Source organism: Lytechinus pictus, chromosome 16 (genome assembly GCF_037042905.1).
Source record: "Lytechinus pictus isolate F3 Inbred chromosome 16, Lp3.0, whole genome shotgun sequence".
Lineage (NCBI taxonomy): Eukaryota > Metazoa > Echinodermata > Echinoidea > Temnopleuroida > Toxopneustidae > Lytechinus > Lytechinus pictus.
Window position 1 is genome coordinate 25,037,631 of NC_087260.1, and position 15,812 is coordinate 25,053,442.

At 33.8% G+C, this 15,812-nt stretch overlaps 1 protein-coding gene across 1 annotated transcript; it reads left to right on the forward strand.

The window, feature by feature from the left end:
* The first annotated feature begins 72 nt into the window (after nt 1–72).
* On the forward strand, nt 73–8,646 carry LOC129278571 (uncharacterized). The gene is made up of 9 exons (XM_054914715.2): nt 73–140; nt 753–796; nt 1,368–1,440; nt 2,031–2,074; nt 2,655–3,137; nt 4,646–4,884; nt 5,298–5,408; nt 6,455–6,608; nt 8,513–8,646. The coding sequence occupies exons 5-9, from the start codon at nt 2,690–2,692 to the stop codon at nt 8,644–8,646; spliced, it is 1,086 nt and encodes a 361-aa protein (XP_054770690.2). The 5' UTR covers nt 73–140; nt 753–796; nt 1,368–1,440; nt 2,031–2,074; nt 2,655–2,689.
* The last annotated feature ends 7,166 nt before the right edge of the window (nt 8,647–15,812 follow it).

The window sequence follows — 15,812 nt, forward strand, 5'->3', positions numbered from 1 at the left end:
TGTTTAATAGTGATTTAAAACAATGAACCAATATCATTTTACTAATTTTGTATATCTTTTTTATCAGCTGATGCTTATTCCAGTGTAAGCAGATTGACATCATACTCTAGTCTGATAGGTCTACATGTCAGAAGGCCAAGGTATTCATTGTTCTGAACCAAGATGTTTGGTTACATTTTGTTTGCTTTCTTTTAGAAGTGGTGTATGCGTTCTTTAATCACGCTAATGTGACGTATTGTATACTATAGTGACCGTATTGGTTAAATTCATTTTTTAATTAGGATAGTAACGTATTATACGATGACATAGTGAGGATAAAGACGTGATTAACAGATTGAGAATAAATGTATTTTCAAAATAATTATAGACCTTTTCGAGTGATTTTAATTTATCTCTGGGATTATTGATGAAATCGCGAGAGCCTCTCAGAATTTTTTTTTTTTTCAACGTAATAACACATTTATCAATGCCACAGGAGAGCACCTCTTACTGGTATGTTTACCTTTGTAGTCTGCAGCCTGCACATTTCCACATATAAAGCTCATCTACGCCCAGAATTGTGTGGAATTGGTCCCATTTAGCGCTTCTACCGGTGTGTGTGTGTGGGGGTGCATGTGCGAGCGCATGCGGGTGTGCGTGCACGTGTGTACCTGTGTTCCAGTGTGGCATGTTGGTCGCACATTTCAAAGTGTTAAAAGTTGAAAATTTTGTAATGTAGGAATACAGTTACTTATTAATTTTGTATTTTTCAGAGTTCCGAGTGTTCGGAGATACCATGAACGTGGTGAAGGAGAAGGTAGATATCTTTTTATATTCCATTTCCAAGATAGAGGAACCTGGCTCAGATCATAATGTAAAGCAAAGTACCTTTTCAAGGTTCTGGTACTCATCATATGTAATCAATGCTCTATTGCAAAACCCATACAAGTACTACATAATGAAATGGTATTCCCGAGGTACTCCTTTTTTGTCATGACTTCTTCATAGTGTATCTCGACGCTAAATAGGAGACACTCTGCTTGCTATACGAGGGTGAAAATGTCGAAAACCTTGTAGGAAGCATTCATGTTTTGCATTTTCGAAACAATCTTTAATGCATTATTTTTTTCTTTAAGCATAAATGAATATAATTTCATTTTCCTAGCTGATAAGATCCTCCAATGAATGAAATGACAAATGGTTGACTTTGAATCATATTCACAATTCATTCGTATACCTAGTACAAGTAAGATTATTTAAGAATGATTAATGAATCGCAAAAGAAAAGTATGGAATCATACAACTCTAAGAACACACCTTTAAAGTTCTATATTTGATCAAACCACTAACCAATGTAATATTACTAATTTTGTATACCTTTATTTCAGCTGATGATTATTCCAGTATAAGCAGGTTGACATCATATTCGAGTCTCATAGGTCTACGTGCTAGAAGGCCAAGGTATTCACTGTTCTTAATCAAGATATTTGCTTACATTTTGTTTGCTTTCCTTTGTATACGTGCTGTATGCGTTCTCTTATCACGCTAATGTAACGTATTGCATACTATCGTGACTGTGTTGGTAATTTTTTTTTATTAATTAGGATAGTAACCTATTATACGATGACATAATGAGGGTAAAGTATTTGACAGATTGAGAATAAATTATTTGAAAAATAATTATAGACATTTTCGAGTGATTTAAATTTATCTTTGGCATTATACTCAGAAAAAAAATGTTCAACATAATAACACATTTATCAATGCCACAGGAGAGCACCTCTTACTTGTTTGTTTACCTTTGTAGTCTGCAGCAGGCACATTTTCACATATATTGCTCCTCTACGTCCAGAATGATGTGAAATTGGTCCCATATAGCGCTTCTACCGGTGTGTGTGTGAGGGGGGTGCGTGAGCGAGCGCATGCGGGTGTGCGTGCTCATGTGTACCTGTGTTCCAGTGTGGCATGTTGGTCGCACATTTCAAAGTGTTAAAAGTTGAACCTTTTATAATGTAGGGGTTACAGTTTTTAATTATGTTTCTTTTTTTCAGAGTTCCAAGTGTTCTGAGATACCATGAACGTGATGAAGGAGAAGGTAGATATCTTTTTATATTCCATTTCCAAGAGAGACGAACCTGGCTCAGATCATAATGTAAAGCAAATATACGTTTTCGAGGTTCTGGTACTCATTATATGTAATCAATGCATTATTGCAAACCCATACAAGTACTACAGAATGAAATGGTATTCCCGAGGTACTCCTTTTTGTCATGACTTCTTCATAGTGTATCTCGACGCTCAGCAGTATATAGAAACTCTGCTTGCTATACGAGGGTGAACATGTCGAAAACCTTGTAGGAAGCATTCATGTTATGCATTTCGAAACAATCTTTATTGTATTTTTTTCCTTTTAGCATATGTGATTATCATTTCATTTTCCTAGCTGATAAGATCCTCTAAGGAATGAAATGACAAATGGTTGACTTTGAATCATATACGCAATTAATTCGTATACTTAATACAAGTAAGATTATTTAAGAATGATTAATGAATCGCAAAAGAAAAGTATGGAATCATACAACTCTAAGAACACACCTTTAAACTTCTAATCCTTGATCAAACAGTAGGCCTACATTGACGACTAATCGTTATCAATATATGATATTAATTTCAAGCAGGAGGATATTCCAAGCAAGACATAGTTAAATGGATGGAATCTGGGGAAGTAAAACCAGCGGATTCAGAACCGGACCGGTCAGCCGCAACGCCTTTAGATGACCAGAAAGGGGTAATAGAACCTGTTCATCGTATCTCGTCAATGAGCGGTCATCATGATGAAGTCCCAGTTCAAGGCTTTGACAGTCAGGTGAATGTCACTGATGATATCGGCATTATTCGGCTTGAGGAATATGGTATTGAAGTTCACGTTCCATCGGGTGAAGCTTACAGCGCAAAAGATATTACTGTGGATGTTATCGATGAGGTTCCACCTGAGTTGCTCACAGTACTGAAGGAAACTGAGGCTATCATTACCGTTGGTGTGAAGATGTCGCCTTCTGATGCATCATTTGAGAGACCAGTAAAAGTGACAATGCCACATTGTGGTGTGTTCCAAAAACCAGAATCTGCTCAAATCGTCACCTATTATCGCAAAAATGGTAAGGTCCTTTCATTTTTTTCTTTTACTTAATGCAAATATCAAGCCAATTAAATCAAAACGATATTATCATTTCATTTCATATGACATACTGTACATACCTTAGATCTAAATACACAAAACCTTGGGCCCGTTTCATAAAGAGTTACAACAGCTGCACCTTTGCCATAATGGCAACTACCATGGCGACGGGGCTCAGCAGCCAATCAAAATCAAGGTTACTATGGTAGTTGCCATAATTGAAAGTTGCAACTGTTGTAACTCTTTATGAAACGGGCCCCTGATGGCTCTTCTTCATATTTATTCATATATGGTGTTGTGTTGTATCTGATTTATGTTACTTTGTATTGTGTTTGAATGGAAATGAAATAAAGAACTGAATTGAAATGCTACTGTGGATTTTTTTGGGGGGGAGGCAAATATAATATAAATTTAATAAATCAATAAGCAAAATAATCGTTCTCAGACTGAAATGTATGACGATACTTATTATAATAATGATACAGAAAACATGAAAATAGGTTATGCCTATTAAAGGGGTACTCTGGGCTAAAAATAATGATATCTAAATAACTAAATAGAGTAAAATTCACAGAGCAAAATGTTGAAAATTTCATAAAAATCTGATAACAAATAATGAAATTATGGAATTCTAAAGTTAAGCAATATATTGTGAAAACAGTTATATGCACGTCCTCATGATTATTCATAAGGTGGGATGATGTGGTCACATCCTCACTCCCCTTATTTTTATGTTATTACATAAAATCACAATTGTTTCATTTTTTTCACACATGTATAGAAGTTATGTTTCTCTTTTAATGAAATAAATTGGAGCAATGAATATTGAATGCACTAAATTAATTGTCAGTCCAATTTTTTTTTGTTCTTGGAGGAACATTTTGAATAAACCTAATTTCATGTTTTAAAATACAAAAAAAAAACAAGTGGGACTATGACATCATCAGTTTACTCATTGAATATTTATGAAGACATGTCTAGAACAGTATCACCGGAATAATGTAAATCTTTAAAATGCCGTAGCTTTGTTATTCCTTGTCCGATTTTGATCAAATTCTCAGTATTCTGTTTGTTTTATTTTTCTTTATCTGTTCGAATCATTTTATATTCAGCGAGTAGTACCCCGTTAAATACCATTGAATTACTTTTAAATCTTTATTACGCGTTAACATGAATTCTTTTTTTTTTGGTAAGGAGTATTAGTATTCACTCAACATTAGTTCAAATAACTACAATTCAGTTATTAATAACCGCCCCAACTTTAGAACCATGACAACTGGATGTCTTCAAAGTTTTCCCGCCATGGGCCTCATAGACGTCTGAAATTCGACAAAATGTAACTACGATGGGCATAACTGATCGAAAAAATGGGACAGTAGCCTAAATTTCCACATTTGGTAAACCAACAAAATATTGGTTCATAAAGTGTCCCTGATTTTTTTTAAAAATTCATTGACTTTCATGTAATCATCATATTTGGATGAAAAGCTTCAGAAAGTTTTGTGGCAATTCCCTCCACCAATGGGAGTCTGCAGTGCATCGTTAGACAACGAGACCTAGATATCTACCTTAACCACTTCTCGGAATCCTGGATTGTTGCCCTCTTCACCTGGGCATTCATCGGAAAACGAGTTATTTGCACTCCTTACATTCCGGTATCAACTCCAAAGAATGCAAAGCATGTCTTGTATATGCATGTACGGGACGAAAACTTCAGAAAAAGAGAGGTTGGTGTCTCATAATTTTCCTTTTCTTACTGTTTTCATACATTTGATTTCCTACATGCGTATTGTTTTTTTTTATTCATAATTTAACCATACTTCAATCGTCTGTTTTGCTATTTCAGGTTACTACAGAAAAATTTCTCACTTTCCTTTCTGCATATGATGTGTTACTTATATCATCACTACAAAAAATTAACTACCGTGTAAATTTATTAGCCCTCCAAACTACCCGTTAAAGTCACAAACTAATGAAGGCCGAAATAGATACTGTAATATTGAGTTTATCTGATTCCTCTTTGATGTAAGCTCTGTAATCATGGTAATGTACTGAATAATTAGTATAAATAGGGGCAAAGATTGCGAAGGTTAAATGGAGAGTAAATGATTATTTTCTTGATAATTATGATTTGCCTTAGATCGAGAAGAGATACGAGGCAGCTACCACAGGAAAGTATTTCTTAGTGAGATGGCGCTCTGGGGGACTACACATTACTTGCCCAGAGAGCACCAATAACGAGAAGCCCGAGGTAATCTAACGAAATTATTCAATTATAGTGAATTTTATAATAACAATCACAATGATAATAATGATGGTGATGATAATAATACTGATAATGATAATAATAATCGTCCAAGAGGCATTAATATTGACACATTTGCCTTTCCCCAACGATCTGTACCTGAATGGAATAAACTCCCTCTTCAAATAGTTAATGCAGTTTCGCTTGACAGCTTCCAAAAGCTTCTGCAAAATCACCTTGAAAATATCCCTCATTCTTCCTCATAACGTGCGTCCAAGTTTAATTTCATATTCGAGATAGGCTGTAGAGCCCTTTGAAGATTACAGCAGATGATGATGATGAGGTACCTTGCCAAAAGTCTGTGCCGCTTCTTCTAGGAGGAATTTTGTTATAAAGGTACTATACGTCATAGCGACTTTCCTACATTCATCATTGTTCTGATAAATTAAGAGAATTGGAAATCACAGACTGCTTGCGGAAGACTTTTGACAAGGTACTTAATTATAATGATACTAGTAATAATAATGATGAAAATGATAATTGTTGCATACGCATTTTGTTCAAAACACTGACAAGGCACCATTCAGAACTGTTTTGAAATACTTATTTACCCCTTCTGAATATGTGAGTAGTACTTTTGGACAGAAGTATACCTGTCTAAATTATCAGGATTCTTTCTACGTCTATTTAGTATATGTATAGGGTTGAGGTATTATTTTGTTAGTCCATACAATACAAAAGTCAAGTATGACAATGCAAGTGTAAATTCTAACAATCAACTCTCATAATTCTATAAAGTTGTTAAAAATATAATCTTTGCACATATGCAAATTGTTTCCTTAGTCCGTGCTCTTGTGTGATAAGTGCACATGCTGTTTTTGCAGTCTTGCATTTCAGGTTGGCGTTTGAATAGGCTGTCAATGTGCATTCCCTGATATTTTGCGTGTTAGCACTATTTGTTTTCCTAGGTATGATAAGTAACACCTCCAAATTCCGGATATTTTCTACATAGAATCAATATGTTTTAATAGGTAATTTTTTTTTCTTTCCAGACCATAGATGAAAGTAAGATTACCCATTTGCCTGAGAACGAAGTATCGTTCCTTGTTGATACTCGAAACTCAGAAGATGATGACATGATATTGCAGTTCATCATAAAACAGAGCGGCTCAACACAGAAGATGTTAGTGAAAATGTGTCTGCAAGGTAAATATATATACAGTGCGTATCAAAAAAAGGTTTACACTTTAAAAAAGCTATGGGAATTGAAAAATAAACAACATGTTGGTAATTTTTTCACATATAATCTTGGATTTGTGTCTCATCTATCCAATGAAAGTAAAAATTTTGACAGAATGTTACACTTCAGTGAGCACTGTCCATTTTTGTAAAGCTCGCAGAAATCTGTTTGCGCAGAAATTCTTGTTTTCACGCTGTGACAAGGGGAAAGGGCGAAATCAAACTTACCCTGCGAAACATTTCTCATACATTTCCCTTGTATTTTTGGTCAATTGAAATAAAACTGATACATTAAAGCATTTTGTAATAATTTTGCCACCCAAATTGAAAATTCAACACTTAGTAAGCACAACATTTATCCTTTTTGTGCCAGCTGGATTTGAGGACATAACTGAATCTGAACAAAAGTTTATATCAGACATCTCCAGAATTTTTTTCACTAAGTTTTTATCATTTAAAGTGGGTTTATATTTCATTTTTCATTAATACTTGTTTTTCAACACTTTTCCCAAGCTTGACAATGATTAAAAAAATGAAAGTCAAGCCTATGCCATTTCATGTAAATCATATCTCGGTGTAAAGCAAATATCGTCACGATTGTCTCGGTGTGTGGGGGAGTGGGGTGGGGCGCAATGCACTCTACGACGTGTTTTGGGCAAGGAAACAAATTAAAAAAGGTAAAAGATATCTTCAAATCAATTTTACTAGCTAAATTCAACGTGTTCTTTATGATTAAGGTCTACTTTTATCCAAAGTTCTGCGCAAATCATTTTTCACTAACTTTTCAAAAGTAAGTGGTGCTCACTCGGAAATATTTTTCGACAGTTATATCGTCATTTGCTTAAATGGATCTGTACCAATGTTAAAATGTGGAAAAATTTTCAGGATATTACAAATGTATAATTTTACAGGATTTTTTCTAAGTGTAAACTTTTTTTGATACGCACTGTATATATATATATATATATATATATATATATATATATATATATATATATATATTTGATTGTAATCATTTCTTTATTTCAAAGAAAAGCAGCATACAAATAAACAAAGTGAAACAATGAAGAGTAACAAGCGATACCAGGTCCATGAACCTATACTGGTTCAAGGCAGGTTAAAATGTACATAAAACTAGTATAAATTACAAAGACATAAGGTATTAATTGCGAACAAAAAAACAATCATATAATAAACGTGAGTAGGTGAATTTGCATTAACATTAAAAAAATTGCTTTAAATAGAGACTTGCTTACATGAGCAAAGGCACACACAAATATATATATACATGTATATATATATATATATATATAATCTAACTGTTTGATAGCAGATATTGACGAGGATGATTTTTATCTTGAAGTTCATTTCCATGTATGTAGCTACATTTTATGTCCATCTTGATCGTCTGAAATTTAACGCGTTTGATAAATTATTTTTTGTTGGTCTTAATTGTACTCATTATTTTCATCAGAATTATGATCTTTGTTATCATATTCTTGTTATCAATATATTGTTGTATACAATTACTTCCATTAAGCTTTTAATTATTGTCGCAATTATCATTCAGTTTTATTTGTATTATTATAATTAAATTGTTACTACTGTTAATAATAATATTTTGTGTTTGTTTGAGCTATTGTTAGTTTTATTGTAAATAATTTTTCTATTGTAATTTATTATTTTTTTCGTTCTTGCAATGTTATCATTTTGATCGTCTTCTATTTATCCCTAATGGAGGTGAATCGTAGATAAGAGATAATAATATGAAGACATATCGGTTGAAATAATGGCAAATTCATCAAACAAATATGTCAACTTAGTATTTTCATTTTAAAACATCAACATTGGAATATCATCATTACCACTAGAATCAGCGGTAGGCGAGACAATTCAATCACAGGCTATCGCCACATCCCAGAGACCAGTCAGATCCTCATCACCCGGTATTCAGCTGGCTCCTAGAGGAGCGACCAGTGGCGTTCCTAATTTGCAACACAGGTAAAATTCATTTTTATCAAAGATAATATGAATTATGTATTCCATTAATCGTTGTTCCTTAATAAAATCATTCAAATATCGTTGATATTTTTGTATAGAGGAAAGTAATTTACTATTTCTTGTTAACTTTAAATAGTTATTCTCGTAGGCGAGTCCAGGTAGGCCCAAGCCCCGCCCCCTCTCCCATTGGCGGAGCAAAAAAGAAAAAGGTGGAAAGAAAAAATAGAACAAAAAGGGGAAAGAGAGGGGAAAAACAAGAGGAAGAATAAAAGGAGGAAGACGAGTGAACAAAATAAGCTAAGGAGAAGACTTGAAAAATAAAAGAATAAATCTTTCATGTCACTATATGAAATTTTCGCTCGCCATGCTCGCGCTTCGCAATTACATTATCTCTTCGATGAGATCTTCCTCGTTAGGCTGATATGCAATTTGAAATACAAAGTTTTTGAAGTCTATAAACAAACACATTTCAATTCAATTTCAATTCTTTATTCATTCAAATAGGTTTTAAAAAATACATGTACAGTGCAAACAAATTAGAAATGCATAAAATAATACAGAGTAAAACATATCATAAATAAACAAAACATTGTTTTGATTAAATATTATAATTGAATGAACTTGAGAGGAAAAGCACAGAGGCCTTGTGAGAATAAGTTCTCAAAATAACTTATAACATATATTACACAGGCATATCTAGATCATTATAGTAACGTAGGATGACATCAAAATCATGTAAAATAGGGAAAGCAAAATAATTAGTACTTGGACAATAGTGAATTGTTAAGACATCTGTTTCACTTTGGATATCGAGTTTTCATTATTTTGTTCGATTAACAAATCTTTTTTTTCGTCTTAATGTCCGAAATTCAACATTTGCCAAATACCAATGTCTTCTTTTATTTTATTCCATCCCTTTTCTGATTGTCAAAACTTATCAGCTAGCGCAGCGCGCTCGCATTTTAATCAGAAACTTATGTATACCTCTACATACAGTGCGTATCAAAAAAAGTTTACACTTAGAAAAAATCCCGTAAAATTATACATTTGTAATATCCTGAGAATTTTTACACATTTTTACATTGGCACAGATCCATTTAAGCAAATGACGATGTAACTGTAAAAAATATTTCCGCTTGAGTGAGCACCGCTTACTTTTGAAAAGTTAGTGAAAAATGATTTCCGCAGAACTTTGAAATAGTTATGCAAATAAAAGTAGACTTTAATCATGAAGCACATGTTGAATTTAACTAGTAAAATTGATTTGAATATATCTTTTACCTTTTTGACTTGTTTCCTTGCCCAAATCACTTCGAAGAGTGCATTGCGCCCCACCCCACTCCCCCACACACCGAGGCCATCGTGACGATATTTACTTTACACTGAGCTGTGATTTTCATGAAATAGCTTAGGCTTGATTTTCCTTTTGTTAATCATTGTCAAGCTTGGAAAAGTGTGGAGAAACAAGTATTAAATGAAAAATGAAATGTAAACCCACTTTAAATGATAAAAACTTAGTGAAAAATGCTGGAGATGTCTGATATACACTTTTGTTCAGACTTAGTTATGTCTTCAGATCCAGCTGGCACAAAAATGGTAAAGGTTGTGCTTACTAAGTGTTGAAATTTCAATTTTGGTGGCAAAATTATTACAAAATGCTTGAATGTATCCATTTATTACAATTGGCAAAAAGTGCAATGGGAAATGTATGAGAAATTTTTCGCAGGGTAAGTTTGATTTCGCCCTTTCCCCTTGACGCTGCGTGAAAATGAGCATTTCTGCGCAAACAGATTTCTGCGAGCTTTACAAAAATGGACATTGCTCACTTAAGTGTAGCATTCTGTCAAAACTTTTACTTTCATTGGATAAATGAGACCCTAACCCAAGATAATATGTGAAAAAAATACCCACACGTTGTATAGTTTTTAATTCCCAGGGCTTTTTCAAAGTGTAAACTTTTTTGATACGCACTGTATAACACAATACCCTTTTCATGACAGTTTATCAAAAATTTAGGCTCGCGATTTGCGTTTGCATTAATTGCTATAAATATATTAACCCATGCATCCTATTCATAATTATAAAAATGCTTGAAATATCGAGTTTTCAGGCCTTATTATAAATAAATTCCGCGCACTCACTAGGCTTATTAGATTAACAAATACATTTTCATGAATTATTGCTCCTAACTGAATTGTCCCCCTTTTCAGAATGGAATATCGACATGTTTCATCTCGCAATTAGGAATAGGAAGATAGTCATCATTTTTCATATGACGACATAATGTCCTTAGAATATCCCGGTCCTGAGCAACAACAATAATAAGAAATATAAGCTCGCGCTTCGCGCTCTCATCATTTATTAAGTGCGATCCACATCCACTTCACAATTTTCTTCACAGTGTTTGAAATAGGGCTTAAATTAACCCTTTTCAGATCGATATATCAAATATTTTCTGATCGCGCTTCGAGCTCGCATTATTGATTTTCATTATTGAAAAAAATGTATTCAGAATGCCCAGATTCTAGATCTAAATCTAAAACACGTGCACGCATGTTTATTGAGATACACAGCTTGTTACTTATTTAAAACGTGCTTAAATTTTAGGCATATCCAGTTTCAGATGAATTTTCTGCTTACGCTCCTCACTTGCCTTACTAATGTGGAAAGATACCTAACTACCCATCCTTTTCATGGGTCACAAAACATGAATAAAGTGTCCCGTTTTGAGGTCTGAAGTCTCATTTTTTCGCTCGCGCTTCTCGCTCGCATCAGTTGTTTAGTGTTATATCTACCCGTTCATGATTACAAAAGGTGCTTAGACTGGTAATTTTTGTTAGGTCGGAATATAAAAATAAATCCACCCGCAGTACCAGTAATCTAGTTACATACGCATCTCATTCAGGATCACAATCATTGAATTTTAAAGTATATCAATATTTTGTGAAAAAAAAGTCATATGCACATCGTCATGAATATTCATTAGGTGGGCTGATGATGTCACATCTCCACACTCCTTTTCTTATGTTATTACATGAAATTATAAATGTTTCATGTTTAATACGTGTGTAAATGATGTGTCTCCATTATGAAAAAAAGTTACGGCAATAAATAATTAATGCACTTAATCAGTTGTCAATCCAATTGTTTTAGTTCTTGGTAGAAAAATTTTAAATAAACATAATTTCCTATAATATAATACAAAAGAACAAGGGGATATGACATCGTCAGCCCACCTAATGGATATTCATGAAGACATGCCTAAAACTGTTTCACCGGAATAATGCAAATCTTTAAAATTCAATAACTTTTTTTAATCCGATTTTGATCAAATTTTCAGCATTTTGCTCTGTGAATTTGACTTATTAAGATACAAATATTTCCGGCCTTGACCTTCCCTTTAATTCGCGCTCACTCTATTTGAATAGGGCTTATGATATTATCGCATAGACATGTAGTTTTAAGCTAAAAAGTGCTACCCTTTCAAATAAACAAACAAAAAATCAACTATGAGCGACCGATCAGGAAAAATATTGGTTAAAAAAATCGCTCCGCCCCCATTGGCGGAGGCTGGATCCGCCCCTTGTTATTCTAAAATTTTATCAGATATCACCTGAGGTAACAACCCCCAAAAGTGTCTGCTTCATATTGCAAAAAACTCCCTACACTATTTTACGCTGTAGACGGAGCAATAGATGCCCTTCTGAAATTGTCAAAACCACCTTTCTTATGCAAATATGCAAATGTTGTAAATAAAGCAAAGACACACTCGTTATCAGCTTGGTCGCCATACGCTCACGTTCTTAAAGGTCAAGTCCACCCCAGTAAAATATAGATTTGAATAAATAGGGAAAAATCAAACAAACATAATGCTCAAAATTTCATCAAATCGGATGTAAAATAAAAATTAAAAAAAATATGGCATTTTGAACTTTCGCTTATTTTTCACAAAACAGTAATATGCACAACTCAGCGACATGGAAATGGGTCAGTCCATGATGTCCGTCACTCACTATTTCTTTTGTTTTTTTATTGTTTGAATTACACAATATTTCATTTTTTGCATATTTGACAATAAGGACCACCTTGACTGAACCATATAGTATTAAACAATGCTAATTCAACATGTTCAGGGAGGAATTAATAGTTGTTTCCCTTGACAATATAGAGATAATTCGAATATTTCATATTTCACATAATAAAATACAAAAGATATAGTGAGTGAATGACGTCATCAGTCTCCTCATATGCATACTGACCAGGATGTTCATATAACTATTTTGTGAAATTAAGCGAAAATTTAAAATATCATAACTTTCTTATTTTACATCCGATTTTGATGAATTTCAGTGTTATGTTTGTTGAATTTTTCTCTTTTTATTCAAGTCAATTTTCTGTTGGGGTGGACTTGTCCTTTAAACATTTTGTATGTTGGTCCATCTCTCAATTTTACAACATCAATTGATTTTATCTGACCATGTATCATAATGTCGGTTTAACTCCTTAAATTTTACGATATCATATAATTTTATTTGACCAGTTCCTTTCAGGAAAGGATGACGGGACATAAACTGAGTGATGCCATTTTGCTCAATCTTTCGAGGCGAATTGATTGTAGGATTTATCCAGTCAGTGATTTTGCTGTAGATCTTGGCTTTGATGGTGCCACCGCAACTGCTGCACAGCAAGTGTCAATACAGACTATGGATCCGCAGATGAGTTACAAGATTATTCTTGACACGTTTGTCTTGAATAATGGGCGAGATGCTCAGAAACTCATAGATGTATTCATAGTTAAGAATAAGCAGCTCCTTGTAGACCTTATAAAAGAAGGTAAGTCTGTAAGATTTGCAGCTGGGGTAAATAAAATTCCTGTACGTTTATCCCAAACTAAAAATCTTGATTTTAAGAAGAATTAAAAATCGTGCACGGGTTCCCTTACACAGTAAACACAGTAATAATAATATTGATGATAATATTATTGTAGTAACAGTACATTTTTGTAAATAGCACCATCCATATAATCTGTTAACCGGGCTTTAGCTCGAGCTTCCTTTGAGTGCTCAATGCATTCAAGGAATTAATCCTGCCGGGTACCCATTTAACTTACCTGGGTTGAGTGCAGCACAATGTTGGAAAAATTCTTACTCAAGGAATACACGCCTTTCCTCGGATTCGAACCCATGACCCTGACGCTCTGTTATCAGCCTCCCTTTTCTCATAGAAATCTCTTATTCTCCTTTTTGTATTAAACTATTTTTTACACGTGAAGTGGGATAATAAAGTTCAGGAAACGCTAAACACATTCTCTGAGATGTAATGATAATATACACTATATTAATGCATTTCTAAAGCTTTGTTCAGCGGTCAGTAATGTGAATGATACTCGAGTATCGCCTAACATTCAAATACTAGAAAGTTGTGTTGGTGATTGAAGGGTTATTTTTAATTGTTAAGAATTCAAATCGGGCCTATTTTCAGCCGTTCTTAGTCATATTTGGCATCCAGGTAATGATATTTTGTTAGTCCGAAAGGCTCTCTGAGCCCTTGTTTTACACATGAAGTTATTGAAGATTGGAAGGCTACAGACAAAGATTATATCCTGAAATTTTCAGCTCACATTTCATGTTTGACAATGGGTATCTTTTTAACAATACAAAAATATGGAGATATTTGATTTTTGATTGGGCATCCGATAGAAACAAACTTTGAATTCGGTCTGTTTAGTTACCCAATACAATAACTCACATTTTCACTTTGTATCCTTAACATATAACCATTTCAGGACATACACACTCATCTAGGAGGGCCTAATGAATAGGAATCGTGACTTAAGTGGGATTTATCTTTGCTAACAAAATGTTTTATTCATGGCAATGGTGCTGACGATAACCATGATGATGATGATGATAATAATGATGATGATAATGGTGATACATTAAATGAGTACCCATTCGAAAGTCAAATTGATTATCTCTAGCATCCTTAAGCAACGATCATACATGAATAGTAATTGTTGAGTTTATTCACCTCTTGATGTAGCAATAGTTTGATTAGTATGCTCTTTTCAGACATCAAGTCTAATAAGTTTCTAGCATCCTTTTGTTCTGTATTTGTAGCCATGGCAAAACAAGGTGTACAGAAGGGATCTGGAACTATCTAGGAATATGCACTTGCCGAAGATCGGGATGTACAAGAGCAGGTAAATAATATTTTTCTTGGGGTCAAAGTGAGATTTAAATGTCTGCATTATTTATTTTGTAAACCACCGCCTTCCGGAGATGGTTCATGGGTATCATGTTTCGGGTCGGTCCGTCAGTCCCCTTTCCCTTTTTTGTAATGAAGAATCGTTTAACGGATCACCTTCATAATATGCATACACATGCATAGCCTTAAAATAACAAAAAATTCCTGCAGCAGAGTCTCGAGAACACCTGAAATCTTACCAGATTACGTAATCTTACATTATATCATGTAAAATTACAGGAAATTGGTATTTGGTGTATGGAACCTTACAAATTTCCTTTAATAAAACATCCTTTTCCCATTTTTTAAACAGACCTGTTCTGTTAAATTGCAGAAAAATTCAAGTTTTATGACTTTACAGAATGATTCTGTTATTGCTCTCTGCAAAATCTTCTATTTTCTTTAAAATTAGGTTTATTTTAACAGTGTAGGACTGACAATCATCTAGATTTCGGGAAATGTATGAAACTGCTCAATCGGAGGTTATTATTAACATTCGTTCTCGTGATAACTGAAGAACTGTTTGAGGGATTAACTTCTAACATGATTCATATTAACACATTTGAGGGATAAGAATAGATGGAGAGAGAGAGGCGGGCATGTTTCTTTTCATCTTTTATTGGGGGATGGGATCTTGAGCTCTGAACAACCCCTCTCCCTTAGAAAAATGAATAAATGAAATTTTCTCCAAAGAACTCAAACATGAATTGTCATGATTTTAGTCCCTAAGCGAATATATTGTATATGTATTAAAAATAGCATTACCTCTTTCACTCTAAAATGAAATATTTTACAATTCATATATTTAAAAAAAATATCCCTCGGTCGCTACACACTCTCTCGGAAATAATATCCAAATCAGAATACATTAAATGTCCTATTTAAGTGCTAGTATGGTCCGCTTCAGTCATGATGAGGATCGAC

Coding starts and splice junctions, on each gene's coding strand:
- LOC129278571 (XM_054914715.2), top strand. CDS start 2,690: ATGGAATCTGGGGAAGTAAAACCAGCGGATTCAGAACCGGACCGGTCA. Junction 5,409..6,454: donor CCAATAACGAGAAGCCCGAG/GTAATCTAACGA, acceptor TTTTCTTTCCAG/ACCATAGATGAAAGTAAGAT. Junction 6,609..8,512: donor AGTGAAAATGTGTCTGCAAG/GTAAATATATAT, acceptor CATTACCACTAG/AATCAGCGGTAGGCGAGACA.